This window comes from Anastrepha obliqua, chromosome 4 (genome assembly GCF_027943255.1).
Source record: "Anastrepha obliqua isolate idAnaObli1 chromosome 4, idAnaObli1_1.0, whole genome shotgun sequence".
NCBI lineage: Eukaryota > Metazoa > Arthropoda > Insecta > Diptera > Tephritidae > Anastrepha > Anastrepha obliqua.
Window position 1 is genome coordinate 7,219,561 of NC_072895.1, and position 27,984 is coordinate 7,247,544.

The 27,984-nt window shown below is 36.4% G+C and overlaps 2 protein-coding genes and 1 non-coding gene across 3 annotated transcripts; all 3 read right to left on the reverse strand.

Annotated features, from left to right (window-relative positions):
• Positions 1–4,604: 4,604 nt before the first annotated feature.
• Trnat-ugu (transfer RNA threonine (anticodon UGU)) lies at positions 4,605–4,676 on the reverse strand. Its single transcript has one exon. It is a non-coding gene; the product is annotated as a tRNA-Thr (tRNA).
• Positions 4,677–11,406: 6,730 nt separating this feature from the next.
• On the reverse strand, positions 11,407–12,448 carry LOC129245447 (dynein axonemal assembly factor 4). Its single transcript, XM_054883616.1, has one exon. The coding sequence runs from the start codon at positions 12,236–12,238 to the stop codon at positions 11,474–11,476; it is 765 nt and encodes a 254-aa protein (XP_054739591.1). The 5' UTR covers positions 12,239–12,448; the 3' UTR covers positions 11,407–11,473.
• An 8,562-nt stretch (positions 12,449–21,010) lies between these two features.
• On the reverse strand, positions 21,011–21,652 carry LOC129245863 (uncharacterized). Its single transcript, XM_054884290.1, has 2 exons — positions 21,448–21,652; positions 21,011–21,379 (listed from the first exon to the last, which is right to left on the reverse strand). Exons 1-2 carry the CDS (start codon positions 21,515–21,517, stop codon positions 21,078–21,080), a joined length of 372 nt encoding a protein of 123 aa, XP_054740265.1. The 5' UTR covers positions 21,518–21,652; the 3' UTR covers positions 21,011–21,077.
• Positions 21,653–27,984: the final 6,332 nt, after the last annotated feature.

The following is a 27,984-nucleotide window of genomic DNA, read 5'->3' on the forward strand; positions in this document are numbered from 1 at the left end:
CATCAATTATCGCCATCGCAGCGAGAGCATTTATTCATGGCAAGAGACGCCTTGCTTTACCTCGAGCTGAGACAAAATAAGTAGGGGTGGGTAGCAAATTTTTTTTAGTTAAATTGCACAAAAGTTAATTTATTGCGTTTGTAATGTAGCTGAAAGTTATTTTAACTAAGCATTCCCTAATTTTTATAACTAAAAGTTATTTGGCAACCAACGAAAGGAAGGCAAAGAGAAATCGGATGAGAGATGCTTCGTTAAATGTCCCGTTATAAAGAAGAAAAAATGCAATAGCTGTGAATACATTTTTGTGTTTTTTGATGCGCATCGTTTGTCCGCTTCTCGGGTCAGTCGTTGGATTTTGGTGAGTGGCAACAGGTGATTGTGAAGAGTGCCACATAGGCCTCATATTGTAAAGTTAAAAAAGAATCTAAGAATTTAAAAATAAAATCAACCCAACAGACTGGTAATAATTACGCATTATTCATTTATTTATTTCAGTGATAAACTCCTTTACGCCATTAAAATGATCGAAGATCATAAATTAAAAACAAATTTCTCTCTATCTTCAAGCAAATGACGTCGCCAATTAATTTGTTGTTTTATTTGCCTGTTTTGGATTTTGTTTTTTTTTCTCACTAATGAGTAACACAGAGAACATTAATCTCTCTCTCTGAGTATAATGTCACTCCTATTCTTCTTAGCATCACAGTCCTTGGTGAACCATTGCCTTAGTCACAACATTTCGCCAGCCGTCTCTATCTAAGGCTACTTCCTTCCACCGCCGCACGTTCAGCTTTGCAGGGTTATCTTCAATGTCTTCGAGCCATCTCTTTCTGGGCCGTCCTCTTCTTCGGCCTCCAAAAGGGCGTAATATAACTTCCTTTCGAATTGTTCTCTCCTCGGGCATTCTAAACACGTGTCCGAGCTAACTTATCCTCACACTTTTGTGTTTTGCTAAAAATTCCAGCTCATGATTATATCTAATTCGATAAGTACCATCCTGCAGTCTTGTTTCACTCGCACTCATTAAATGAAGAGTAGGAAGAAGGAGGAATAGCAATTTTGCATATTTTTGAAAAATTCGAAACACGTTAAGCCTGGCTTAATCATTTCGTATTCGGAGGCACGTAATTGAAAAAAACAAAAATTTTCTTATCGGATTATGAGATTTTAGGGCTGCAGTGATCAGTTCGGCGAATGAGATGATAAATAAAAACGCAACTTACTGCATACTTACTGGCGGAAGTTGCTTAAACAAAAATAAAGAAAATCGTCTCTATTTTTATGAGTAATTTCTGTTATTTCCTTATATTACAATATTGTTTTTTTTCATTAAAAAATCCGATTTCTACGGAATACGCCATGGTTAAAAGAAATAAAGTTGCAACAAATTTCGTGAATGATAAAAGTAACGAACGAACAGCTGACGGCTTTGACGAAATTCCTGCCACAATATTTTGCTTGTTTTCTGTTGAAGGTGACTACTCGTAGAAGTTAAAAAAAAACTGAATTAAAAGCTTCAAATTAATAAAAAAAAATTCCATTTTACGTAATTCAGTGTTCTATAATTCACTTAAATATAGAAAACCTCTTCTGATTTAAAATAAAGTAAGTGTGCCTTTGCTGAGAAAACCGTGGTGGCGACCGTAGCCGAAACACCGCCGCGTGTAACATTACATGGTAGAAAAAAAATTGTGTTGTAAAAGCGGTCGACTCCTAGTAGGCAATGGTAAACCTCCGAGTACATAAAACAAAATCTATCGTGCGGAGGCGGCATAACACTGTAGGTTTATCCACTTTGTGAAAGAACATCGAGACGCACACCACACATCGGCGGAAGAGCACGGCCAAACACCTAGCAGAGGTGTACGCGCCAACTATACCTGTCACTTATGCAGCGAAATCTTTCAGGTCTAATTTGTCAATCAGCTATAATTTAATTTTTTAGATAAACAGAAAACAATCTGATTTATTCATTAAAACTACTACTTCGCCTGCAATAAAATTTTGCTATCGCTAGGCCTTATACTCGCATTGCTAGTAAGCGAAGCGTGGTATGAATCGGGAAATCCTGTGAATTTCCTTCCTCAGTTGATTCAAAATGTCTTATTCGAAGTGATAATTTTAGCTTCGGGTCACACATGGTCATGTCAGGAAAGTCCAATGTTTGGTCGAATATATTCGCTGTTTCTCCAATACGCACTTTTGCACAATGGTGGCCTACCATAATGGCCAGAATGAGGTAAATCAACTACCGATTCTCGGCCCTCTTTGAGAGCTTCATACCATTCATACATGTGTGTTTTTAATACACACGATTTACCGTAGGCCTTCCCTAACCTTTCCGCACTGGATTGGCACACTAAAATTCGTTCGACACCCAAAACTTGAGGCGAACTCTTTTTAAATTTATTGTTCCACTGTGAAATTCGCATAGCACTGAGTAGTATGATAATGTTGCTGTCAACACAGTGAGTGACTGATCATATTTTGTTACGTGTTTTATGCGATAACTCTGAAAAAATGTTAGGACTTATTGGAAAAAGTGTCTGTAGTTTTAAAACTACGATAGCAATAAATGGGTTCATGAAAGAAAGCCTAAATAAACATTGCATATTTTTAGGGAAACTATTTGTGATTTTAGAGTGGAGTCGAGTCGATGTCGGCTCCTCGGATCGTACGTACATCTGAAACACTAGAAGCGTGTCTTCCATCTATCAGAACATGATCGATCTGGTTTCGCGATTTCGATCAGGAGACAGCCAGGTAGCTTGGTGTATATTTTTATGCTGGAATCTGATGCTGCAGACTACCATGTTTGGGGCGAAGTCGATCGGCCTCTGTCCGTTGTGCAGGCTGAATTTTCCGACTGTGGGATACTTGGGATACTTGGGCTAATCCCGGAATTTGAACCATATGCAGAAGAATCATCCTGGACACTCCTAAGTGCATGGCGATCAGTAACTTTCCCCACTTGCTTGGACTCCACATATGAAACCATCCCCTTATACAAAAGGCTCCTCTGCGTTGAAAAGATCTGGAGGAGAAAGACTTGGTGTGTCCAACTGGCGCCGGTTAGCACGAGAAAGAAACGACTGGCGCGCTTTGTTAAACTCAGCCAAAATCGCGTAAGCGGTAATCGCAGCTAGGTTTTTTTACCGCTTTTAACACTCCTGCGAAAAGTACCTACTCATTCACGTAAATAATTTCTTAAATGAATTACAGCACAAAAAGAATTTGAGTCAAAAAAATATCGGGATTTGTTCATTTAAAAATCGTTACACATACATTTGTCTAAATATTTTTTTTCTGAAATGTTGGTATAACTGTCCTCTATAGTGTCACAGAGGTTGAACGTGATCTGTGCATTAGTTTGTTTTTGGCATTTAATTATATCAGTCGACCACAGGTGTGCTCTGCGATTTTCACTATGGATAAAAAGTCGGACAAGGAATTTGTCTTCAATTTTGTGTTTTGAACGGGATTTCGTGTGCCAAATCGTTGAAAATGTTACAGAAAGCTTATGGCAAGTGTGTTTTATCAAAAACACGGGTCTACGAGTGGTGTATGGCTTTTGCAGAGGGCCGACGAGTTGTGGAAGATTAGCCCCGATCTGGTCGCCCATCAACCTCTTCAACGGATAAAAACGTCGGTAAAGTCAAGGAAATGGTGCTGAAAAACCATCATTTAAGTTTGAGGGAGGTAGCTTGTGACCTTAGCGTGGCTCACAAATCATTTCGCAACATTTTACACCATCAATTGGGCATGAGAGGCGTGGCTGCTCGACTCGTTCCAAGAGAGTTGAATTTCTTTAAAAAAATTCATCGGAAGAAGGTGGCTGAAGACATGCTTGAGCAAGTGAATTCGAACCTAACGTTTATCCAGCGCATCATAACAGGTGATGAGACGTGGCTATATGAGTTTGACATGCAAAGCAGTCAACCAGTTAACAAGCGGCTGAATGACGCTATCCTCTATCCACATGAGCCGAAACCCAACAAACCACGTCAAAGCCGGTCAAAAGTGAAAGTCATGCAACTCGTTTTCTTTGATTATCATGGTGTTGTGCATTCGGAACTCATTCCAAATGGTTCTACGGTAAATAAAGAATATTATTTGGAAGCTATGCGACGTTTGAGAGAGAATGTGCGTAGGAAACGGCCCAATTTGTGCGAAAAAATCTCAAGGATCTTGCACCATGATAACGCACCGACTCACAAGGCTCATTTTGTGAACACTTTTTTGATCAAAAACTCAAGAAATATCATCGAACAACTACCGTGTTCACCGGATTTAACACCTTGTGACTTTTTTCTTTTCCCAAAACTTAAATTGCCACTTCGCGGACGCAGCTTTGAGTCGATAGAGGCCATTGAGGAGAATTCACTGAAGGAGCTAAAGAAGATCTCTTCAAACGCCGTTAAAAGGTGCTTTGATGACTGGACTAATCGTTGGCATAGGTATATTTCTTCGAATGGAGCCTATTTTGAAGGCGACAAAATAACTTTTGATGATTAAATTTTAAATTTAAAATTTATTGAACAATTCTCGGTACTTTTTGACAGAATGTATAAATATTGCAAATAAAAAACTGAATGTAAGAGTTATGCCTCCTGTGAGGATTGAACTCACGACCCCTGGTTTACAAGACCAGTGCTCTGCCACTGAGCTAAAGAGACAGTTATATAAAAAAGGGAAACAATTTCAATAACTCGGTGAAAAACCAAACTTAATATCTGTAAGTGAAGCTTTAAATAGAATTTTAGATACTAAGCATTTTTAAGTTGCGATAACGTTTAATGAAATGTTTAAACAGACGGGATCCATCTTCTGTTGTTCGAAGTCTGAAATTTGAAGTCTGAAGTTAAATACACATTTTCTCTTATCAACGGCTTCTGTTATCAAAAAATCAAAAAATTTGTTTTACGTTTTCAGTCTTTGTTTTTTGTTCGTGTGAAAACAAAAATTACTACTACGACATGTGTTGCAAATTCTCAAAAAATAAAGTAGATTAGATTAGATTCTGTATGAGGTTTGCCCTTTGACCTTGGTATTTTGTGCCCTCTACTTCTCACAGGCCTCATACAGACCCAGTTCTCTTATAAACTCAGGATAGAGCGGCTTTGGATTGAGTGTATGTGCCTTTCTTCTGGCTGCAGTTGGCCAAGATTTCTCAACCTTCTCCGCGCTATTGCGCTATATTCCAGAATAAGGTGCAAAAAATAAAGAAACAGCAACCAGTTAGAAAAATATGCTGCAAATTTTTTTTTAGTTTCTTATCTAAACCCTGCGGATAAACAAAATTTGCGCCTTTTCGTATAAATTTTTCATTTATGCTCCAGGAGTACCAAGTATGGAGTAAGCTATGAATAGTTGGCAATAGCAAAAACAAAGATTTTTTGCGTTCAATCCAAACTTATTCAAAGATTGTTCTTGAACTTTATTTTTCATCGGTAGTTATCTATACTAATATATAAAGAGGAAAACTTTGTTTGTTTGTTTGTTACGAATAGGCTCAAAAACTACTGGACCGATTTTAAAAATTCTTTCACCATTCGAAAGCTACATCATCCACGAGTAACATGGATTATATTTTATTTTGGAAATAGGGCTCGAGATATAGGTCAAAACGTGGACCCGGGTAACCTTCGGATGTGTATGTACAATATGGGTATCAAATGGAAGCTGTTGGTGAATGCTTTAGTCCAGAGTATTTTTCATGCCGCTCTGTGACTGGGGTCTCGAGATATAGGTCAAAACGTGGACCCGAGTAACCTTTGGTTGTGTATGTACAATATGGGTATCAAATGGAAGCTGTTGGTGAATGCTTTAGTCCAGAGTATTTTTCATGCCGCTCTGTGACTGGGGTCTCGAGATATAGGTCAAAACGTGGACCCGGGTAACCTTTGGTTGTATATGTACAATATGGGTATCAAATGAAAGCTGTTGATAAGTGCTTTAATACGGGGTAATTTTCATACCTATTGATGACTAGGGTCTCGAAATATATGCCAAAACGTGGACTCGCCGTGTCTTTGAACCGAATTAAACCAAACTTACACACATTGTTAAGTAGGTATTGAAGATGATTTCCGTATAGTTTGAATACCTATTGGTAGATAGGGTCCCGAGATATAGGTCAAAACGTGGACCCGGGTAACCTTCGGACGTGTATGTACAATATGGGTATCAAATGAAAGCTGTTGGTGACTACTTTAGTACAAAGTATTTTTCATGCCGCTACGTGACTGGGGTCTCGAGATATAGGTCAAAACGTGGACCCGGGTAACCTTTGGTTGTGTATGTACAATATGGGTATCAAATGAAAGCTGTTGATAAGTGCTTTAATACGGGGTAATTTTCATACCTATTGATGACTAGGGTCTCGAAATATATGCCAAAACGTGGACTCGCCGTGTCTTTGAACCGAATTAAACCAAACTTACACACATTGTTAAGTAGGTATTGAAGATGATTTCCGTATAGTTTGAATACCTATTGGTAGATAGGGTCCCGAGATATAGGTCAAAACGTGGACCCGGGTAACCTTCGGACGTGTATGTACAATATGGGTATCAAATGAAAGCTGTTGGTGACTACTTTAGTACAAAGTATTTTTCATGCCGCTACGTGACTGGGGTCTCGAGATATAGGTCAAAACGTGGACCCGGGTAACCTTTGGTTGTGTATGTACAATATGGGTATCAAATGAAAGCTGTTGATAAGTGCTTTAATACGGGGTAATTTTCATACCTATTGATGACTAGGGTCTCGAAATATATGCCAAAACGTGGACTCGCCGTGTCTTTGAACCGAATTAAACCAAACTTACACACATTGTTAAGTAGGTATTGAAGATGATTTCCGTATAGTTTGAATACCTATTGGTAGATAGGGTCCCGAGATATAGGTCAAAACGTGGACCCGGGTAACCTTCGGACGTGTATGTACAATATGGGTATCAAATGAAAGCTGTTGGTGACTACTTTAGTACAAAGTATTTTTCATGCCGCTACGTGACTGGGGTCTCGGGATATAGGTCAAAACGTGGACCCGGGTAACCTTTGGTTGTGTATGTACAATATGGATATCAAATGAAAGCTGTTGATAAGTGCTTTAATACGGGGTAATTTTCATACCTATTGATGACTAGGGTCTCGAAATATATGCCAAAACGTGGACTCGCCGTGTCTTTGAACCGAATTAAACCAAACTTACGCACATTGTTAAGTAAGTATTGAAAATGGGTTTCGTAAAATGTGGTTGTAATTCGGAGCACTGGCAACGGGTACATCGTTCTTTTGAACCAGCCATAATGTCGCTTACTTTTTTAACGCTTGGGGCGGAACTGAACTGTCAAATTGACAGTGTGAGTTACAATGTGTCAATATTTCTTTCTGATTTGGATGCCATAAGGAAAAAGTAAGTGCAACATGTAAAAATTGTTTGTGAATTTTTTTGGAGTGGATTTTGGAACAGTGAATAATTTCTTACGAAATTTGAGAATTTAATGTGAAATCCGAATGAAATTATGTGTTCGTGGAAAAAAAATTTTTTTCGTTTTTTTTTTTTGAAAAATATAAATGGATAATGGTTAAAAAAGCTCCAATGCTTAATAAAACATATAAATTGAAACGAAAAATTCATGGATGATCATATGCGTTGATTTGAAATTTAAAAACAATTTTCTTTTTTCCTGATTTTCAATTTATATTTTATATATACTCAAAAACAAATAGAAAAACAAAAAATATTGTTAATGCCAAAGCGCTTGAATAAAGAATAAAGAAATAAATAATATGAAAAGCATATATTTTCTGTTCTAAACCATATCTATTCTATTTTAGTGTGCCCAGCGAAGGGGGCCGGGTTTGCTAGTAATTGATATACGCGAAATCGGTCCATTTTCTCCATTCCAAAGAGTTAAAAAATTCGTGGTTAAGTTACTTAGAAAGCTAGTTTTGTGTTTCTCTGCTCATAGTTCTGAATACAAATTATTATATATAGAAAACTGTATTCTGCATTCCATTAAATTACGGTATGTTAGACCATCTTAACCACCGGTTATCGTAGCTTAAGGGTTAAACTTAGTGATACTAACTTTACGGTCAACCCCCAGAAACCTTCACTTCAACTTATCTTCGTAGCTCTCTCTCTCTTTTAGCTGTTCGACAAAATAGATTTTCGTCTTCTCCGCATATTTAGAATTAAAAATATCCGAAACGGACGCGCATAGTAAAAAAAATAGTGTTGTAAAGACACATAACCGCACAACACAGCATTTTTTCTATTAAAGCAAAACGGACATTTGCCCCAATGTCAACAACAAAAGTTTAAAAAGTGAGAAAATCGTGCCACTGAATGCTTAGAGTTTATTAAATTTCATTAGCCTCCAGAAAAAATTTTTCCTGAGAATCTTTTTTCTTATAGTTGATATGACTCATCTGAAAATATAAAATTTATACATTTTAGGCAAATGTCAAAATAAGCCAAAGATGCAAAGTCGTCCCAACGATAGTCGGTTCTTCGTTACCGGAACGACTCGGACGTAAATATGGCTTGAGGACCATGGCCTGGAACTCGCCAAACATAAAACCGAAGTCATCCTTATGACACTCGAGGTCAGCATGCAAATAGACGACTAGTCCTTAGTGACCCAGAAAGTAGTGCAATACTTAGGTATTCAATTTGACTGCAGGCTTCCTTTCAGGGCCCAGATACGGCTTGCGGCTACCAAAGCAGCAAATGTCACGGGTATGCTAAGTAGATTATTGGCAAACATCGGTGGACCAACACAGAGCAATTTCGGATTTATATCCGGCCAAGGATATCAGTCCGGGTGGATTTCCCCTGTACAAATCCGCAGAATGTTTTTGCTGTCACAATAACAACATCAATAACGTAAAGTATATTTTTAACTTCAAAAGACGTCTCATGTAAATGAGTTCTGAATGAGGTCTGAAGTTTTAGGAAAATGTAAAAAAAAATTAAGAGAAACAAGATTAGTTTCACGCAAATGTCTATTAAGAAACATGAAAACTTAATAATTGCTCTATATATAAGGTTATCCAATAAGTGGTGTTAAGATCAATGGTTTCGTTGCTTGTGTGGTACGTAGCGTCGTCTTGTTGAAAATAAACCTTGTCCAGATCAATACCCATTCCGGCCCTACAAAATCGTTAATCCCTCTCGATAGCGCAATCCATTCACCGTAACTGTTGCTCCAGCTTCATTTTCGAAAAGGTAGGGTCCAATGACTCCGCCGGACCATAAAGCGCACCAAACAATCACACGTTGAGGATAGAGAGGCTTTTCAACAATAACTCTTGGATTTTCTGAGCTTCAGATCCGACAATTTTGCTTGTTGACGAAGCCACCGAGGTGAAATGGCCCTCATCACTCAAAATGAGTTTTCGATGAAATTCCGGATCATTTTCATGCATTTCAACGACCCAATCAGCACAGACACGACGTTGTTGATGATCGGCCGGCTTGAGATGGCATTGCAGTTTTTATTAAATTTTATTCCCTAAGTATTATAAAATAATTCAAACTATTTCAAACTATCAAATATAAATTTAACAATAATAAAACGTAAAACAAAATTGTCTATGATTTTATGATTTCAAAATAACCTCACTTTTGTGCAAGTCGGCGAAAAAGGAAAATTGAAGTGCAAGTGAATTATTTTGAAGAAACGATAACAGAGCAATACGAGTACGTAAGTACTTTTTGACAAAAAAAAAATATATATATATATATATATATATATATATATATATATATTCATGGAGGCGCTATACTCATCTTACTTATGGCGCTGAAATCCGCACACTGAAAGCTAATGATATAAATCAACTATTGCGATTTGAAAGATCCATAATGCGAAAAATCTACGATCCTATTCGGCTTGAAAACGGCACGTATCGCATCCGTTATAACAACGAAATTGAAGATCTTATTGGTGGTGAAAATGTAATATGTTTTATTAAAGTGCCCAATGAAAGAATCCAAAAAAGCGTGTTTACTTTGCGTCACACCCATACTGAATTATCTTGACTAATTATCAATTTATTGAATTTAATTTTTAAAGTGTGGCAACCATATTAAAAAATATACCCGAAATCAAGTTTATTTCAAATTTTTTTTGATTTGACATCCATATTGTCATATCTTATAATGTTCCGAATAGAAGGCAACCCTCTTCAAAATATTTGCTAAATTAAGTTCTCGTAAACTGTTAATCATGATTTGACGTCCGTATTGATATATTTTATTATTTTTACTTTAACCTAATTTTTCAAATAGGTGGCAACCCTCTTGAAATATTTGCAAAATTAAGTTTTCTTAAACTGTTTATCATGATTTGATATCTGTATTGTTATATTTTATTTACTATTATATTCACTTGAACTTAATTTTTTAAAAGGTGGCAACCCTCTGGAAAATATTTGCGAAATTCAGTTCTCTTAAACTCTTTGTCATGATTTGACGTCCGTATTGTTATATTTTATTTATTTTATTATTTACTTGAACTTAATATTTTAAAAAGGCCCGCCTGAAAATAATTGCGAAATTATTTTCTCCTAAGCTCTTAATCGTGATTTGGCGTACGTATTGTTATATTTTATTTATTTTCTTATTTTACTCCACTTTCATTTTTCAAATAGGTGACAACCCTCTCGAAAATATTTGCGAAATTAAGATCTCTTAAGCCGTTCATCATGATTTATTGTTTACTTGAACTTAATGTTTTAAATAGGTGGCAACCCTATTAAAAATATTTGCGAAATAAGGTTCACTTAAACTGCTTATCATGATTTGACGTCCGTACTGTTTATTTTGTTTTACTTGTTTATTTTATTATATTTACTTGAAGTTAACTTTTTAAATAGGTGGCAACCCTCTGGGAAATATTATATTTGCGAAATCAAGTTCTCTTAAATTGTTTATAATCATTTTACATCCGTATTGTTATATTTTATTTATTTTCCAATATTATTTTTACCTGAATATAATTTTTCAAATAGGCGGCAACCCTCTTGAAAATATTTGCAAAATTAAAATCTCGTAAACTTTTTATCTTTCAGTTCACGTGTTGTAATACTAGATTGGTCTTATTAATTTAATTTAACTTTTTTAACAGGTGGCAACTATCTAAAAAAAGTTCCCCATTTCTCACTTAAGATCACAAGCTACTGTGCACAAAATTCCAGATAAATCTGTTCAGTCGTTTTCGCGTCATTGAATCACAAACATCCTAACTCACGTACCCACAAACATATAAACTTTCACATTTGAAATATTAGCAGGATACTGCATCATCCGATAAGAATTAATTATAAAGTTTCAAATGTTATACACACTTTTGTTTAAGTATTCATTTATTTCAAAATCACAAGCCTACAGTCCAATCAGTTTTTCTCCTTTCTATATAAACAAATTCCATTCCAAAGTCAAATTTGCTTTGCTCGAATTAATCTGTTGCATTCAAGTCGTTCACATCGCGCTGCTCATGACTTTCTAATGGTGCATCGTAGTTGTCGTTGTTGCTGTTGTGCATGGTAAATGCCCGTTGTACGCCTTCCTGTGACTCTCGCCTCGGTGTACTCCATGTATATTTCGAAAAGCTCACATTTATTTTACCCCCACTCCTAATGTTCGCCCACGGTCGCACTACCGGCGTACCAATACGTTGGCCCGTCACGTTCGTGTTGTTGATTGCCGCCATTGGTGTTGAAATCTGAGGTGTGACCTGTGATTTTGTATGTGTCTCCTTGCGAACACCTACCATCAACGCTTCGCGACGCGCATTCTCTTGAAATTGTTTGACCCGCTCTCTCATTGCCGTTTCACGTTTTATCTCCTTGTCGATTTCGGAGCGTCGCTTTTGCTCAAAACGCTCAATTGCATGCTTATCACGCTCTTTATTACGCTCGACTATTAATTCGGAAATCTCTAAACGTTTTTGCTTTAATTCGTCTTTGGAAAGCTTCTGAAATACTTCTGGCCAGATGCCCTTTTGCTTCTTCACAAGTACAAGACGCGCTTCATTCTTGAAAATGCGACAAAAACTGGACAACTCGTCAATTTCATTGACAAGATGACGTTCGAAGAATATTGGCGGATTATTGAATTTTATGTATTGCGGTAAGAGAATGACATCCGGCTTGCGCGTTATCAGGCGATTCAATTCGATAATGATTTTGATATCTTCTTCTGTTTGCGTTACTTGCACCATGGCTGATTGAAGAATGAAGACTGTAAAGTTATTATTATTTGTCTGGCCAATGGTTGACCTCTGTCTTATTTTCTCTTGTCTTGTCTAGTCTTGTCTTGTCTAGGCAACGTGAATTAGTGTTGTGTTTCGTATGCTTTTCATTGATTGCTTTAGACCGATTCGATTTGTTTTTGACTTCCGTGTTTATTTTATACATCAAGAAATATTGTAACAATATTTATTTACATTTCTTTCAATACCTGCCTACTGGTTTCGATAGATTTATCGACCAAACAACTCGGTTGAAAGCATTGCGCCCTGTCTGGCCGTTTGAGCAGTGAAATGGCGACCACCTCTTTGCATAGAAGTTTATGCATAAGCAAGAGGGTGGTTCAACAAAACACTAGTCTAAATAAAAGGGTTAGTTTGTAGCTTAGCAATGGAGAATATGAGTATTGTTAGTTTTAAAGCTTAATGAGGGAATAGTCCGTGATTTATGAATCATGGGAATAGCCTGGATGGTTTTTAAGTTACTAAAGTACAACTCTTTATTATTCCTCTTCACGGTGGCGCACGTCAGTCATACTTGACACTTCTGAATTGGACAGCTGTTGTATACAGACAGGCAAATCATTTTTTTTATTTAGTAAAATGTATTTAGTAAAAAAATGAATAACAAAATTGAATGATTAATTTCGCATGGTAACACAATATTACACGGTGGAGGCAATGGTTGCTGCTATGTTCCGTGCGGGACTAGGGTTGGTTGATTGGGTTCCTGAACGAAGGCTTAAATTAGTTACTCTCCCAACCCACATCAATAGCTTACATTTATGAGAATTTAGAAGGTATGTGCCCTACAGTATCTCAATCAGTTGATCTGGCCACGCATATTTGATAGTTATCATGAATCGATAAAAAATCCTTTGAAAATTTTGCTTCATTAAACACTGAATCATGCATGAATGCTTTGCGCATTTAGCTACGAATTTCTACGTAGGACTTCCAAAATTTATTTTTATAAATCAGTATTTTTACAGACCGACAGAACCGAGTTAACTTACGCTTGAGCCCCGTCTTCAAGGCTCCGCCTTTGCACTTTTTTTGTTTTTGGACTTAGGCAAATAACACAAAAACAATTTACAGACTACAAGTACCTCCCGTCCATGGGAGAGAAAACAATTGCCTTTGCGCTCTCCTTAATCTGTCTTAGATCTAAGTGATCTTAATAATCTGTCTAAGATCACCAGTGTACATTTGTGTGATCGTTCAGCAGCTGAGATGTTTGCCCTACAAAACATACTTATCTCCAAAAAACCGCGGAAGTATATTAGCTTCCATCAAAGCTGAGATAGATGCACAGAAAATTTTCCATCTTCTCGTTGTCTCACTGATATTTGGTCTCCATTTCGTGCCAAGAAATTCAAATTAAACTATCGATTTGGGGGTTTCATTCTTTGGGTTAGCTAAATGATGCTTCAGCTATTGAAATATTATATATCCGCGCATTTGTTTGTATGATCAATATGAAAGAGATAGTTGTCGCACAGCGTCGGGAGTGCAGTACTAAAGTTTAAAAGAACCTTAAGACGTAGGAGCCGATAGTGCTCGCCATGCACTGGAACGGCAGCTCCTTTCTAATTTCGAAAGAAATAAGGACCAATGATGCCGCCAGTGCTCTATGAATTTCATGAGGATTTTTTTTTTTTTTTTTGAAAGCAAACTTACACAATTCTGAAGCGTTTTTCATGATGACTTGCCGAACCTAATTGAACAGAAATATGCCATTCTCAGGGATTACCCTATGGTTATTGATATAAATAGTTCTCATGCAGTTCATCCAGTTCTAATAATATAATTTTTTCGCAAAGTTTATGTGCAAGATTTTCACGCCTACTTTTAATGGCAAAACTGCAAGACTCTTTTTGAATATAGAATCTTTTGATTAGGGAGAGGCTTAAAATCCTCATCGCCAGCTTGAAAAATATCCCCAAAGAAAAATTACTAAAAATTTGATTTTTATGAAAGCATCGAGGAAAATAGTATTGAAATTTATTAGAAGAAAAGTTTTGTTCAATACATTTTTTTTAACCGATTTCGATTTTCATAAAAAAAATTTTAGATACGTGTAAATAGAATTCCAAAAGTGGTATTGAAATGTTAGAGCGGCGCTGGAATGTTTGCGTTGCCCTTGATGGAAAACTGATTTCGAACTAAAAACGATAGGCTGGAGACTTTTCAGCCCACGTGTTACACTATATCAATTTCTTTCTTCAACAACATGACCAACTAAATAATTTTTCGTTTTCATACATATGATACATATTTACTAACTTTCATTTATTTGAGCAACTAACTATGCTTTGTTTTTACAACTTCATTCTTGTGAAGTGTTTTTCGCGCCACCCTTGATGCGCAAGGAAAGTACACAAATCTTCATCGATGCACGGATAACTCATCAATGGTAATTGTGATATTGTGCCAGAATTGACATTTGCATAACTATGCTAAAAAAAGCATTAATATCTTGGACATTTTTTTGTCTTTTACTTCATTTGTAAACCCTGCAGGGAAAACCAGAAAGATGCAAACGGATTTGATAGATATTATTTCAAAAGTATTGGCACCAATATTTTTTAATATCAATAATAATAATAGGCTGGCTATTTATATAAAACTGGCACTTTTTAAATTTTTTTGGGTGTTTGGTCGAGCTCCTCTTCCTATTTGTGGCGCGCGTGTTGATGTTGTTCCACAAATGGAGGGATCTACAGTTTTAAGTCGGCTCCGAGCGACGCATATATTTTATAAAGAGTGATGGCTAAAGAACTGCTCTTTGGAATAAACTATTGTATTTTGGCTAAAACTCTTTTGTGGTAGAAAGGAGTTCTGGGAGTTTAGGTCTAGCCTTGCACTTTCATGCTGTTTTCGAAGAGGGACGGTTTTTTAAGAGATGAATTTTTTATAGTGGAAATCCACTGAGAGATTTTCGTTTGCCTGTTGGTGGACTATCGCCTTAAAAAAAACGATTTCTATCATTTAAAGGTTTTACCCACGACTAAGCTCCATGAAAAGCAAGGATACACATAAGGCTATGTCAATCAAATGAAAGAGTATCAAGAGAATTTCGCATACATCACATTTTGAGAAAAATGATTTGAAAATTGAAGTTTTCGTCCTTCAATATCCACAATACGCCAAATCTTGAAAAATACCCATGAAAGGAGAATCGACACACCATCTTTTCGTCGACTTCAAAGCTGCATTCGACATTACGGAAAGGAGTTTCCTGTATGCCGCGATGTCTGAATTTGGTATCCCCGCAAAACTAATACGGCTATGCAAGATGACGTTGCTCAATACCAGCAGCGCCGTCAGAATTGGGAGAGAGGTCCTTCCCGTCGAGCCGTTTTATATCAAACGAGGTTTCAGACAGGGTGACTCGCTGTCGTGTGACTTCTTTAACCTGATGTTGGAGAGCATCGTACGAGCCGCAGGACTTAATCGCTCAGGCACAATATTTTATAAGAGCGTACAATTGCTGGCGTGTGCCGATGATATTGACATCATCGGCCTTAACAACCGCGGTGTTAGTTCTGCCTTCTCCAAACTGGATAAAGAGGCAAAGCGAATGGGTCTGGTGGTGAACGAGGACAAAACTAAGAACCTCCTGTCTTCAAACAAACAGTCGGCGCACTCGCGTATCGGCACACACGTCACTGTTGACAGTTATAATTTCGAGGTTGTAAAAGACTTCGTTTATTTTGGAACCAGCATTAACACCGATAACAATGTCAGCCTTGAAATCCAATGTAGAATCTCTCTTACCAACAAGTGCTACTTTGGACTAAGTAGGCAATTGAGTAGTAAAGTCCTCTCTCAACGTACAAAACTAACACTCTATAAGGCTATCATCATGCCCGTCCGAACGAATGGGGCAGAAGCGTGGACGATGACAACATCCGATGAAGCGACGCTTAGAGTGTTTAAGAGAAAGATTCTGCGCAAGATTTTTGGACCTTTGCACGTTGGCAACGGCGAATATCGCAGACGATGGAACGATGAGCTGTATGAGCTTTACGACGACATAGACATAGCGCAGCGAATAAAGATCCAGCGTCTACGTTGGCTGGGTCATGTCGTCCGAATGGATACAAACGCACCGGCTCTGAAAGTATTCGATGCGGTACCAGCTGGTGGTAGTAGAGGAAGAGGAAAGCCTCCTCTGCGTTGGAAAGATCAGGTGGAGAAGGACTTGGGTTCACTTCGTGTGTCCAATTGGCGCCGGTTAGCACGAGAAAGAAACGACTGGAGCGCTTTGTTAAACTCGGCCAAAATCGGTTATCGCGCCAATTAAGAAGAAGAAGGCTATGTCAAATAATTGTATGGGGTGTAAGGGGGTTTAAGGGGTCTGAGGAAGTAGCTATCCGCATTCTATAACTTCAATTCCCTTTCTCACCTCCACGTGGTACACCCTGGTAACCTGACCAACCACAGCCTGAAGACGAGGTAAACAACTTCCCACGACAGTCGGTTCTACGTTGCCGGAACGACCCGGATTTTTATCCAACTGAGGACTGTCACCCCAATTGTTACAACAACGACAACGAGGTACTACTTTGACATATACTATACTATTTAAAGGCCTCCCGAAGACTACAGCGTCTGTCTCGTAAGAAGCGGCTGCAAAAACCGTCAGTTCTTCATTTTAGAAGCGGCTTCAAGCTATTGAGTATCTGGTCATCTTACCCGTGGAGGGCACCAAATCTTCCTTAAGCTTCTAACTCTTGGATATATTGCAGGTTTTTCAACCTATAGACATAAAAACATAAATTTAAACCCGCGAGGAATAAAGTCTCTAAGTGGTATCCGCAGAAATGTGGAAAAACCACATGCTACGGTAGCATGCACCTCAGATTTGGAGGTGCAGAATTTGTTTTTATATGGAAATAATTCTACAATTGAAACCTCAACAAATTGTTCGAATCGTTATGATATTTTCGCCATGGAGACCCTAAGCTCCATTCGGGACAAAAGGAATTGATGATGATAATGATATAGTTTTATAGAATTAGAATATTTTTGTAATACTGGGTTCTATGTAATGAAACTTTGAGGGCCGTTAAAATAAATAAAGAGAAAAATCTTAACGTATCGCAGATAGTATGAGTTTCAGGCTATAAGAACATCGAGGGTAACGAGAAGGCGGATGAGCTCGCTAGGCTAGAATCCTTCTTAAGCTCGACCGACGCTGAGTCAGTAGTAGTTCTCTGCAGCCAGATTAAGGCAGTGCGAGAGTCCCACTATTACAGCATTTCAAGTAGACCATTAAAGGGTTTACCAACCCGTGCAATGTCCAGAAAGACATGACGCACTGCATCAAAGACCATACAACTGTTTGGGCCGACATTTCAAGACCAAACGCGGTTTTCACGCGGGACACTGAAAGGTAGACGAGTAAAGCAAAGGGTTTATAAAGAACAAGATTGGCAAACCATTTCTCAACAAAATTGAAGAAATGTCAGGATTTGATTTTAAGTCTCTTCTGTTCTTTCTAGACACAACGAAGTTGCTATAGGAAGCAGCACTCTTGAAAACTTCATCGCCAAAACAGCACAGGGTTATGGAGATTGAAATGGCGACAGATGCTAATTAAGGGCCTCGTAGAAACACAGCCACTCAAACAACAACGACGGAAAAATCTATTTTTTATGTGTGAGATGTACTTTTGCGCTTTGTATGTAATACTAAGTTATATTACAATTCTATTTTTTTGTTTGACCTAATGGCATTTTTCCAGCTGGGTGTATTTAATCATAAATACACAGGTAAATTAATTGTCTTGGATTTGACTTGTATCAGAAATAAAATGCGATGAATCGGAAGGGTATAGGAACCTATTAAATATTCGGCACGTGCGGCTTTTCTGCAACACAAATTCTAAAAAAAATATTTACCAATGTTTGAATGTAGATTTGTTATTAGCTGTCAAGGAAAGTATAAATACGAAAAACTTTGAGAAAGGAGGGAACAAAATAATTTAGTGAAGTTTCGTTAGTAAGACATTTCAAATCCTCTGCTACTTACAATTGCACGCTTTTTAACTGTGCGGCCTGACGTAACGAATTCGTGTGCATAATTTTCACATTTGACTTTTTCGGACGACTACTTTTGGATAATCTTTCTCTGGTGGGCACCAATCCACAATTTGATGCTTAGTTTCGGGCTCATATTCAGAATACTACGCCTCGTCACAATTTTTTTTTTTTTAATTATGATATTTTCATGTAAAGCAGAGGAGAAGCGTCGAAATAAAATACTTATTAATAGGTCGATTTTAAAGAGAGTTTAAGGATTTGCATGGGTTAAAAAAATCGATTTTTTATTCATTTCTACAACATCTCAAGAATATTATCCTAAATTTTCAAGTCGATCCGATTAATCTGAGATACAGCCTTTGGAAGGTGTGCGTTCCAAGCCACTTTTATTGTTACTCAGAACTTAAAACGCGTTTTTCTCGGAACCGTGTTTTCAAAATCGGTTGTCAAATGTTCTCGAAAACTACTCAACCGATCTTAATGAAATTTTACATAGGTGTTCGAGATACAATCTACTCGTGCTTGGACGAAGGATTTTTGTTTTTTTCAATTACAACTATTAAAAAAAAAACAAAATGTCAAGCAAATTTCACCGAAATTTTAATTTTTTTGGAAAAATGTCTGCCAAAATTCCAATTTTTACGTTTTTTTCTTTCCTTCGATCAAACACGAGTTTATGGTCTCAACTAAAACACTTATTTTTGTTTTTTCATTTTTGATGATCCTGTCAGGAGTTATGCTGACAAAGCGAACGCACCGTTTTTTCGAGGGGTCACCGGAAATGACGTCACAATGGAGAAGTTTTAATTTTTTTATTTGAAAATTTCAGGAAGTATTCTTTAAATATGTATCTACGTATAAGACAGAAAAAAGTTTGAATTAAATAAATAATTTTTTACGTAGAAAAAAAAATATTGAAAATAGGCTTTTTTTACCCGACAAAACCCATGTAACCCCTTAAGTAAAATAATTAAGTTGGGGGTATTTTGGATAAAATAATTAATGAGCAGCTATCATTTCTTTCAGATATTTCGATAATTTCGAGCATTACGTAAATTTTTCTGAAATTCGTTTATTTGTAGGCGTAAGAGAAAGAATAATAAGAAGAAAGCTAAAAATTTTTCAATAATTTTAAGATTTATTCAATGTTGAAAATTTTGGCGAATTATTATTTTTTAAGCAAAAATATACTTTTTGAAAATTTTTTGTTGAAAGTTTTTTTTTCAAAGTTTTGAGTAAATTTTTTGAAATGTTGAAAATTTTTGCCAATTAATTTTTTTTTAAGCAAAAATATACTTTTTGAAAGTGTTTTTGTTCAAAAACTAAATTTTTTGTTTTAAATTTTGAGTAAATTTTTTTTCCAAAATTTTAAGTAAGTTTTTGTTTTCAAAATTTTGTTTTTTTTTGTAATTTTTTGAAATTAAATTTTTTTTAATTTAGAGCAAGTTTTTTTTAATTTTTAGTAAATTTTTGTTTTCAAATTTTTTTGAATTTTTTTTTGTTATTTCCCTGCAAGACGGCGGTAACTAAAGAGTGATTTGTTAGCTATTATCTTTTTAAACAGTTGGTTTAAACAGCTGACGCACGTTTCGTGTTTTGTTTTTCTGTCAAAAATCCTCAGTTTGGTCTATAATTTAACCATGAATCGTCTTACAAACGAACAACGCTTGCAAATCAAGAGCTACCAATGAATCCAGAAAAGTTCACAGTTTGGTGCGGTTTATAGACGTAACTGTGAATGGTGATGGCTACCGTGAAATGATATCTAACTTTTTTTGCCCAAAATGCAAGAGCTTCACTTGCATGACATCTGGTTTCAGCAAGACGGTGCCACATGCCACACAGCACGCGTAACAACGGACTTGTTGAGAGGCGAGTTCGGTGAGCATTTTATTTCACGTTCGGGACCTGTCAATTGGCCACCCAGATCGTGCGATATAGCGGCTTTAGATTATTTTTTGTGGGGCTATGTTAAAGCTCATGTTTATTCAGACAAGCCTCAATTCAAGCTTCAATTAACGCATTGGAAGACAACATTAAAGCATTTATATGTGAGATACCGGCCGAAACATTCGAAAGAGTATGTGAAAATTGGACTAAGCGGATGGACCATTTGAAGCGCAGTCGCGGTCAACATTTGCATGAAATAATCTTCAAACATTAAATTATATGGACTGTACTATGGATTTAAATAAAAATTTCATGCATTTTTCTGAAGTTTTTAGTTAGCTTGATATCTTGTTAAATTTATGCTGTAGACATGGTGGTGGTATAACTTGACAACACAAGAGGTGTTATATCTTATAGCAAGAGTGTTTGATTGCTTTTTAGAATGTTATGTATTGAAATTTTTCGTTCAACTCATATATTAATAATTTATTTATCAATGCTAAATAGATGCAGAATGCTAAATAATGTAAGTATTGTTATTATTATTATTATCTATAGCCTACAAGTTGATAGATAGCGATTGTCATAGAGTGAGTAGGAGCATCACATGCACATTGGGCGGGAAATCAGATTATTTTCCCCCCACTGCCATAACAAAGGTAACTTGCAAAATACCATTCAAACTCAGGCAAATTGCCTACTTCAGCGCACGTTTACTCACGGCTACCTGTCTTGCAGAGCTCATATGCGCTTAAAGAAAAAACACAGCTAATATTAATCATTAATTTAATGTTACATTGTCAACACTTCCAAGTTTTGAGTACATGAATTTGTACATGCACATACACATACACATGCAAATACACCAAAATTTAACCGAACTGCTCCGTTTGTTCCTGCACAGGACGCGTTATGGTATAACGTTTCTTGAAATCTTTGGTTATATCGCCATTATTATTCCATAGAGTTATCGCACTGGTGCTATACAAGGGATAAATGTTAATCAAACGCTCTTTTTTGGCGATGTCCTCCTTCGGTACTTTCTTGCAAAACTCCTCAAAGTATTCAGAGTTAGCCTTGTCCGGTTTTATGTTCACCAAACGATCGTTATAGCGAATATATTCATCGTAGAGCTCCTGCCAAAGGAACTGTTCATAGCAGCGAGCACGGGTGGCTGGAAGAAACAACAGCAAATACAGGGAAATCACAACTGCTTTTCCGAATTTTAATGCGATATCTTACTTTTTGGCGTTTTTAATTTGGGTGATTTAAATTTATCTTTCATTTCACTGTACTGATCTTTTGAACACATTTTTAAAGAAGTTTTACAGCAGATATAATGGAGAACTATGAAATGGTGAACGATGTATGCGGAATTGTTTCAAAAATTAATTTTATTGAGAATAAACAACTAATATAGAAACCGGTTGTCAAAAGCACTCGCTGAACAAATTTGAGTTGCTATGGAAGTTGAAAAATACATTGCCAACCAAGGCGCATTTATTAAAGGTGGTGGCACTAGACCAACAACAATATTTTGTACGTTTGATTGTCATGGCAAGGTATTGGCGAAGTAGCACACAAAAAATTAATTACAAAAAATTATTTAATAACATGGACACAGCGGCAGAAAAAAAAACAAGTCAGATGATTTACCAACACCCCCTTTAATAGATTCGCCTTGTTGCCAACAAAATTCCTCAGGTAAAGGGTTTTTAAAAAGTGACACCCAAATGTCAGTAGTGAATAATTCGGTGAATATTCGGTACAATTTGAAAAAACAATTATGTAAAGGTGGGATAGAGGGGCGTATCCTCATCCTTAAACTGAAAACCGCACTCTTCGGAGGCTTATAATTTTTAAGTAAATTATTGTAAAAATTGTGTAATTTAGCAAAAGGTAAATTTACAAGTATTTGCAAAGCTATTTTTTCCGGAAGGTTGGGAGCTAGAAAGGTTGTTCAGAAAAATTCGAAATTTTTTTTTTTTTTTGTGGGAAATAATCGTCCGAATGAGTCGACATTGCAAAGGTTGACTTTGAAGAAATTGGTTCTGTTGAGGATAGAAAAAGGGCTGGCAAAGTGTTGTTGAATAACCTTCAAAATCGGTACCTCGACGTTCTCAACAATTAGGCAATCATGAATCTACTATTTGGCGGATTTTACCTGTCGACGTGCAAATGGTGAACAATTAAATGATGTAATTTTTTTCGTATAATTGTTAAGTGCTGTATTTTGAATAAAAAACCTGGAAGAATCTAAATTTTTACATTATAATATATTAAAACAATATCTAGGTGCGTCAGCTAACTTGTCCCAACAGCTCGAATTTTTTCACCAATTTCTGTATTTTCTGTATTGCGGTCCGACAAGGTGCTTCACGATGACCCAAAAATGTTCGAGTTTTACGAACCGTCTCTGCCAAATTTTCACCATTTTTATAGTGAATTTTAATATTATAATTTCAATGCGTTATTCAAGCGAGTATCGTTCCATTTTTATTAATGGCGTAGTTTCTACTTGTCAAATATCAAAAAATGACAGCTTCAAAAGTGAAATCTACCGAAATAGCGGGCTATTCAAAATAACACCTGCCATTGGAAAACCCTATATTATTTACGTCCATTTGAAAATCAATCGATGCATCCCTACGTATTATACATTAGTCAGCAGGTAAAGAGTATTTTGCGTTGGTTCTCTGTGCGTATGTATTTCCATGTAACTCGAAAAGTAAAAGTTTTATTAATCTAAATTACTATCAAAAAAAATGTATTAAGAAAAAAATTTATACAAAAAAAACTATGAAAAACTTTTTATGAAAAAAAATATATATATGTGTACATTTTTTTTTTGAAATGCCAGAAATACTCGAATATAGTACATATATTTCACTATTTAGTTAAAAAAGAATTATAAAAAAAAAATTTATAGAAAAAAAAATCTTATGAAAAAAATGACATTTCCAAAAAAATATGTGCCCATAATTTCAAAAAAAATAGTTTATCACTTATCCACGTCCACATTATCTGAAACTACAAATATTTAATGTAATTTTCACGATATCGTCAAAAACGAATCTTTAGATAGTGGTTGTAATTTCAACATTATACGAAATTCATTTAGTGTTAATTATGAAAGTGAAATTTAAAGAAATTACATAACTTGAAAATAGAGAGCCACTACTCTTGGCTGAAAGTTCAATGGATGCGTTTCTTGAAAAATTAACCTTATAAAATGTTCTACAAAACTTCTTTAGATGATTCTAAATTTCACGTTTTGTATCTTTCACCGAAAAGAGGAAGGCCAAAAATATACGAAAATATTAAATTATTTCCATTATGCACCACCCCTAGACCAGTAACCGAAGGAAAAAAAAGATAAAGATATTATGTGTTTACTACCATACATCCCTCCAGTTTGTCATGAACATTCTTAAAAACTAGAAAAAAATGATAAAAATGGATTACTTTTTAAAAATAATTAATAAATGTTGATGAGTTATTGCATTAAAGTTATTGTTTTAAATCAGGGGTGGGCAAATACTTTAAAGCGCGGGCCAAAATGAAATTTTCAAAATGTCTCCCGGGCCGGAGGACTATATCGCATATGATTTGCACAAGCGGATGTTTTGGATGGAGTTTTTTCCCTGCCAATTTTTTTTTTGACAAAAACACTAAGTATCATTTCAATTTGAATAAAATATGTCACGTAATTTTTAAAGAAATATTTTTATAAATAAATGCCTATTAGATAAACCAGTCAATGAAACATTTTATTTTGTTACTTATTTATGTCTTAATGATACAAATTATTTTATATTGACACATAGTTATTACAATTTAACATTTATATTGCATTTCGTAAATATAATAGTAAATAGAATTCAAAAAAAGAAAAGAAAAACATCAAACGGTAAAATAAATATTTAAAGTTATGTAGGTGTTTACGAGTGATATAAGGCTATTGGGCAACCGCACACTAAATACTAACCTCAATGGTGGTGTGGAAACTAAAAATTCCAGACCTTTGATTCAAAAATACCCAATTCATGTTTCTACCGGTGTGGCAATATTGGAAAATGTTATAAAAAATGCACATTTTTCAGCGCTCTCACGAGAAAAAGAGTTTCACATCTAGTCATCTATGGCATATGCCGTACTCACAGGCATTTCGAACCTGGCGCGATCTCCTTTGTGTTTGACGAAAAAACCGCCCTGAGAGCGATCGTCGCGAGCGACCCGTGTAAAACACACGAGGATTGTTTCAAGCTCACGACATCGTCCACACTAGTGTAGTTCGCCGACCGCCCATTTTATTAAGACTATTATATATACAGTACGCACACTAATAATGCTGATGTCAACAAAATCTCATAAAAGAGTTTAAAAAAATTTATGTGCGGAATTTTTCAACGGGCCGGATAAAATTAGCAAGAGGGCCGGATCCGGCCCGCGGGCCGGCTTTTGCCCACCCCTGTTTTAAATCATCATTCATAGTTTTTTATTGCACTAAGTCATCTATAGGACATTTAATTAATTTTGAAAATGGTCTAAGTCAATTAGAGCTGTAAAAACCACATTTTCGAATGAAATTCATGCAAAATATCATACTGATAATAAACTTCCATTTAACATATTTTTTAACTCGTTCAAACGCAATTCATTAAATATCTCGAAATAAGAAAAATATGACTTAGACCACTTTAATAATTATGGGCACATACAGTGGCCGCCATAACTATGAATACCCCTTGAAGAAATATTTTGTTATGGAAATAAGTCCGTAGGCTGCTCCTCGAATTTAAGATTGTACACATTATTTTTCTAAGTGTGAGCTAGCAAACCAGCCCCGTTAAAAATGTGCCGTTATCTTTTCACATGACAGAACAATTTTCACTAATTGCGTCTCAGTTGCTTTTCGGATTCGACAATTGTGTGCATACCACTAAAATATCCGCGTGTGTTGTCCTTCGTTTTAAATATTTCCCAAATTCGTAGTGAAAAGGTAATGGAAACAATCTTTTGGTGTTTATTTTACCTTGTATTTTATACAAATATACTTTTAGCATATTGTAATGCCTAAGTCGAAGGAAATAAGCATTGATTTAAGAAAACTAATTGTTCAGGACCACAAAAATGGAATGGGGTATGGCAAAATTGCTAAAAAATATAATAGAAGCAAGTCAACAATCCAGAGAGTTATAAAAAGTTAAGAAAAAAATGACGGCTTTGCGAGCGCTCCAAGAACAGGTCGGCCAGGGGTAACCAATTTTCGCCATGACACGCAAATAGTAAGGGAAATTAAGAAAGACCCTACAACTTCGGCAAGGTTTATTAAAGAAAGTCTTCAAATTAATGTAAGCGAGCGAACAATTCAGCAGAGAATTCATGAAGAGGGGTTTTCTATTTATCAGGAAACCTTTCATCAGCAATAAAAACATGAAAGCGCGACTAGCATTTGCCAAAAAGTACTCCATATACCATTGAGATCCTGGGAGAGGGTTATATGGAGCGATGAGAGTAAGTTTGAGTTTAAAAATACAAAAAGAAGAGAAAAAGTGTGCAAAGCACAATTAGGTTTATATATCAGTGTATCAGATCTGATACATATTGACGGAAAAATGACTGGGGAGTCCTACGTCAATATGCTAAGCACATTCCTAGAGCCCTCGGCACGAAGAATGGGTCTTGTACACAATTTCGTCTATCAACAAGACAACGACCCCCAACATACCAGTCGCGTAGCAAAGGAATACTTTAGACAAAACTCAATAGAGCTTTTAGAATGGCTCGCTCACAGCCCCGACTTAAATCCTATCGAGCACTTATGGCAATATTTAGGCAAAAAAATCGATTGATCAAGTTGCTGCTCAAAGAAAGCAGAATTTTTTCAGAAACTGCAAGAGACCTGGAATAAAATACCTCAAGAGCTTCTTAATCTTGATCTAAATCTTAATCTTAATGTAAATTTGAATGATATAATAGAAAAAAATATTTGTGTGTGAATTTTCCTTTAGGTAGGGTACGCATAGTTATGTCGGAAATAAATATAAAAAATTATTAAATAAAGTTAAATTAAAAGTGAAAACTTTGAGATACATCGCGCTTCTATTATTGGGAACACAGGTGTATCTATGTTCGATACTGATTAAAAAACGTTTAATTTTTCGTACATTTTTACATACACACATATGTACATTCATTCACAATAACACATTGTTTGCCTGGATGCGCTTCCTATCTCTTTCTTGTCATTGAGCCCATAAAAAAGCATCAACTCGTCACTGCAGAGTGTGTAACTGTCATAAAACTGTAACTACATATAAGTCAATCTCGATATTATCAGAACAATTACCTCAATGTTACTCGATGTAAAACTGTGTGCAACAAAAGAACAATAGACATGCAATCAGGCAATCACGTAAGGGATGCAGGGGCTCGAAACTGCAGTAGAACAGTAGGCGCCTCGGTAAATACAACTCAGCATGCGATAAATGTTGCAACACTAACAAATACTCGTAGATAAAGTAGCATAATTGAGGATTTGTGCACGGGGAGTAGTCGCATGTCCACAGCCAATTGTGTGTTGCACCCGAAGGTGGAAAGGTTGCGCAACATAAAGATGACGATAATGACGGTCGACAAAGAACTGCCGGCGGTGGCGCACCCCTACTTGCGGCGTACGCAAACAATTTGCCTGCAGGGAAAACCGAATTTCGCTCTCAAAAGTAAATAAAATCCTAAATGCAGCTGATCATTATTGAAATTGGAAATTTTCGTATCTTAACCTATTAATTATTTATGCAGATCGTAAATTGAGCGGCAATAGAAGCGCTCAAGCGCATAACCACCAATGTGCGGCTACAAGTGTCCAACGGGGAGGTTGGACATTGTGAGTTAAAGTATATAGAAGAACTGCACAAAGAAATAGTAAAAAAGGAGGATCGTAACAATATGACTGCCCTCTATGGTTGGACAAACAGTTAGACAAACAGAGGGACAGACAGGCAGACAGACAAGCGACTAGGCAGATAGACAAATACTCGTAATGTATGGCTAAGGAGCCAGACAGCTGTGCCATTAATTTTATCGCGCTGTCCCATTGTTGTCGTTGTTGTCTGTCACTGGCCGGCATGTGACTTCAACACGGTTAGTTCACCACTCGCCTGCTTTTCATTCAAATTTCGTCTATTGTTTGCTGGCGCGGTATATATACATATATAAGCATATATATGTGTGCGCATGTGTATGTAAATTTGTTCATATATATGTACGTGTGCTTGTGTACCGACTTTTTACCACTGCATTACTTAGTTATTGTGGCACGCATGCGTGTGATTCCATCTCTCTTTCCATCTGCGCCTCTCTCCGCCCGTCTGCCACCAGATGACTTTGATTGACGGCTGACATGATCATCAACATGACCATGACCATCACAGGCACATACGCACCCGTGAGCATGATGAGACGTTTGTTTGATGGAAGAGTGCATGCGCGCATGCGTGACGTTTTACAAGCGTAAAGTGTCAGAGTTTTGCAAAATTGCGCGTGCTTGTACATACATACACATACATGCATACTCATACATACATATGCATGTTCTTCATATAGTCGCTTATGACAAATGTTCTGGGGATTCACATTACATGCTTATTCACTTATCTGTTTTTACACTTTTCAACTTCATACGAGTATGCATCATAACATGACATAAATTTATGGCCGGTATGTGTGTCTGTGTGCGATTGAAGCAGGACACGTGTCTAATTCGAGAGAGGGGTC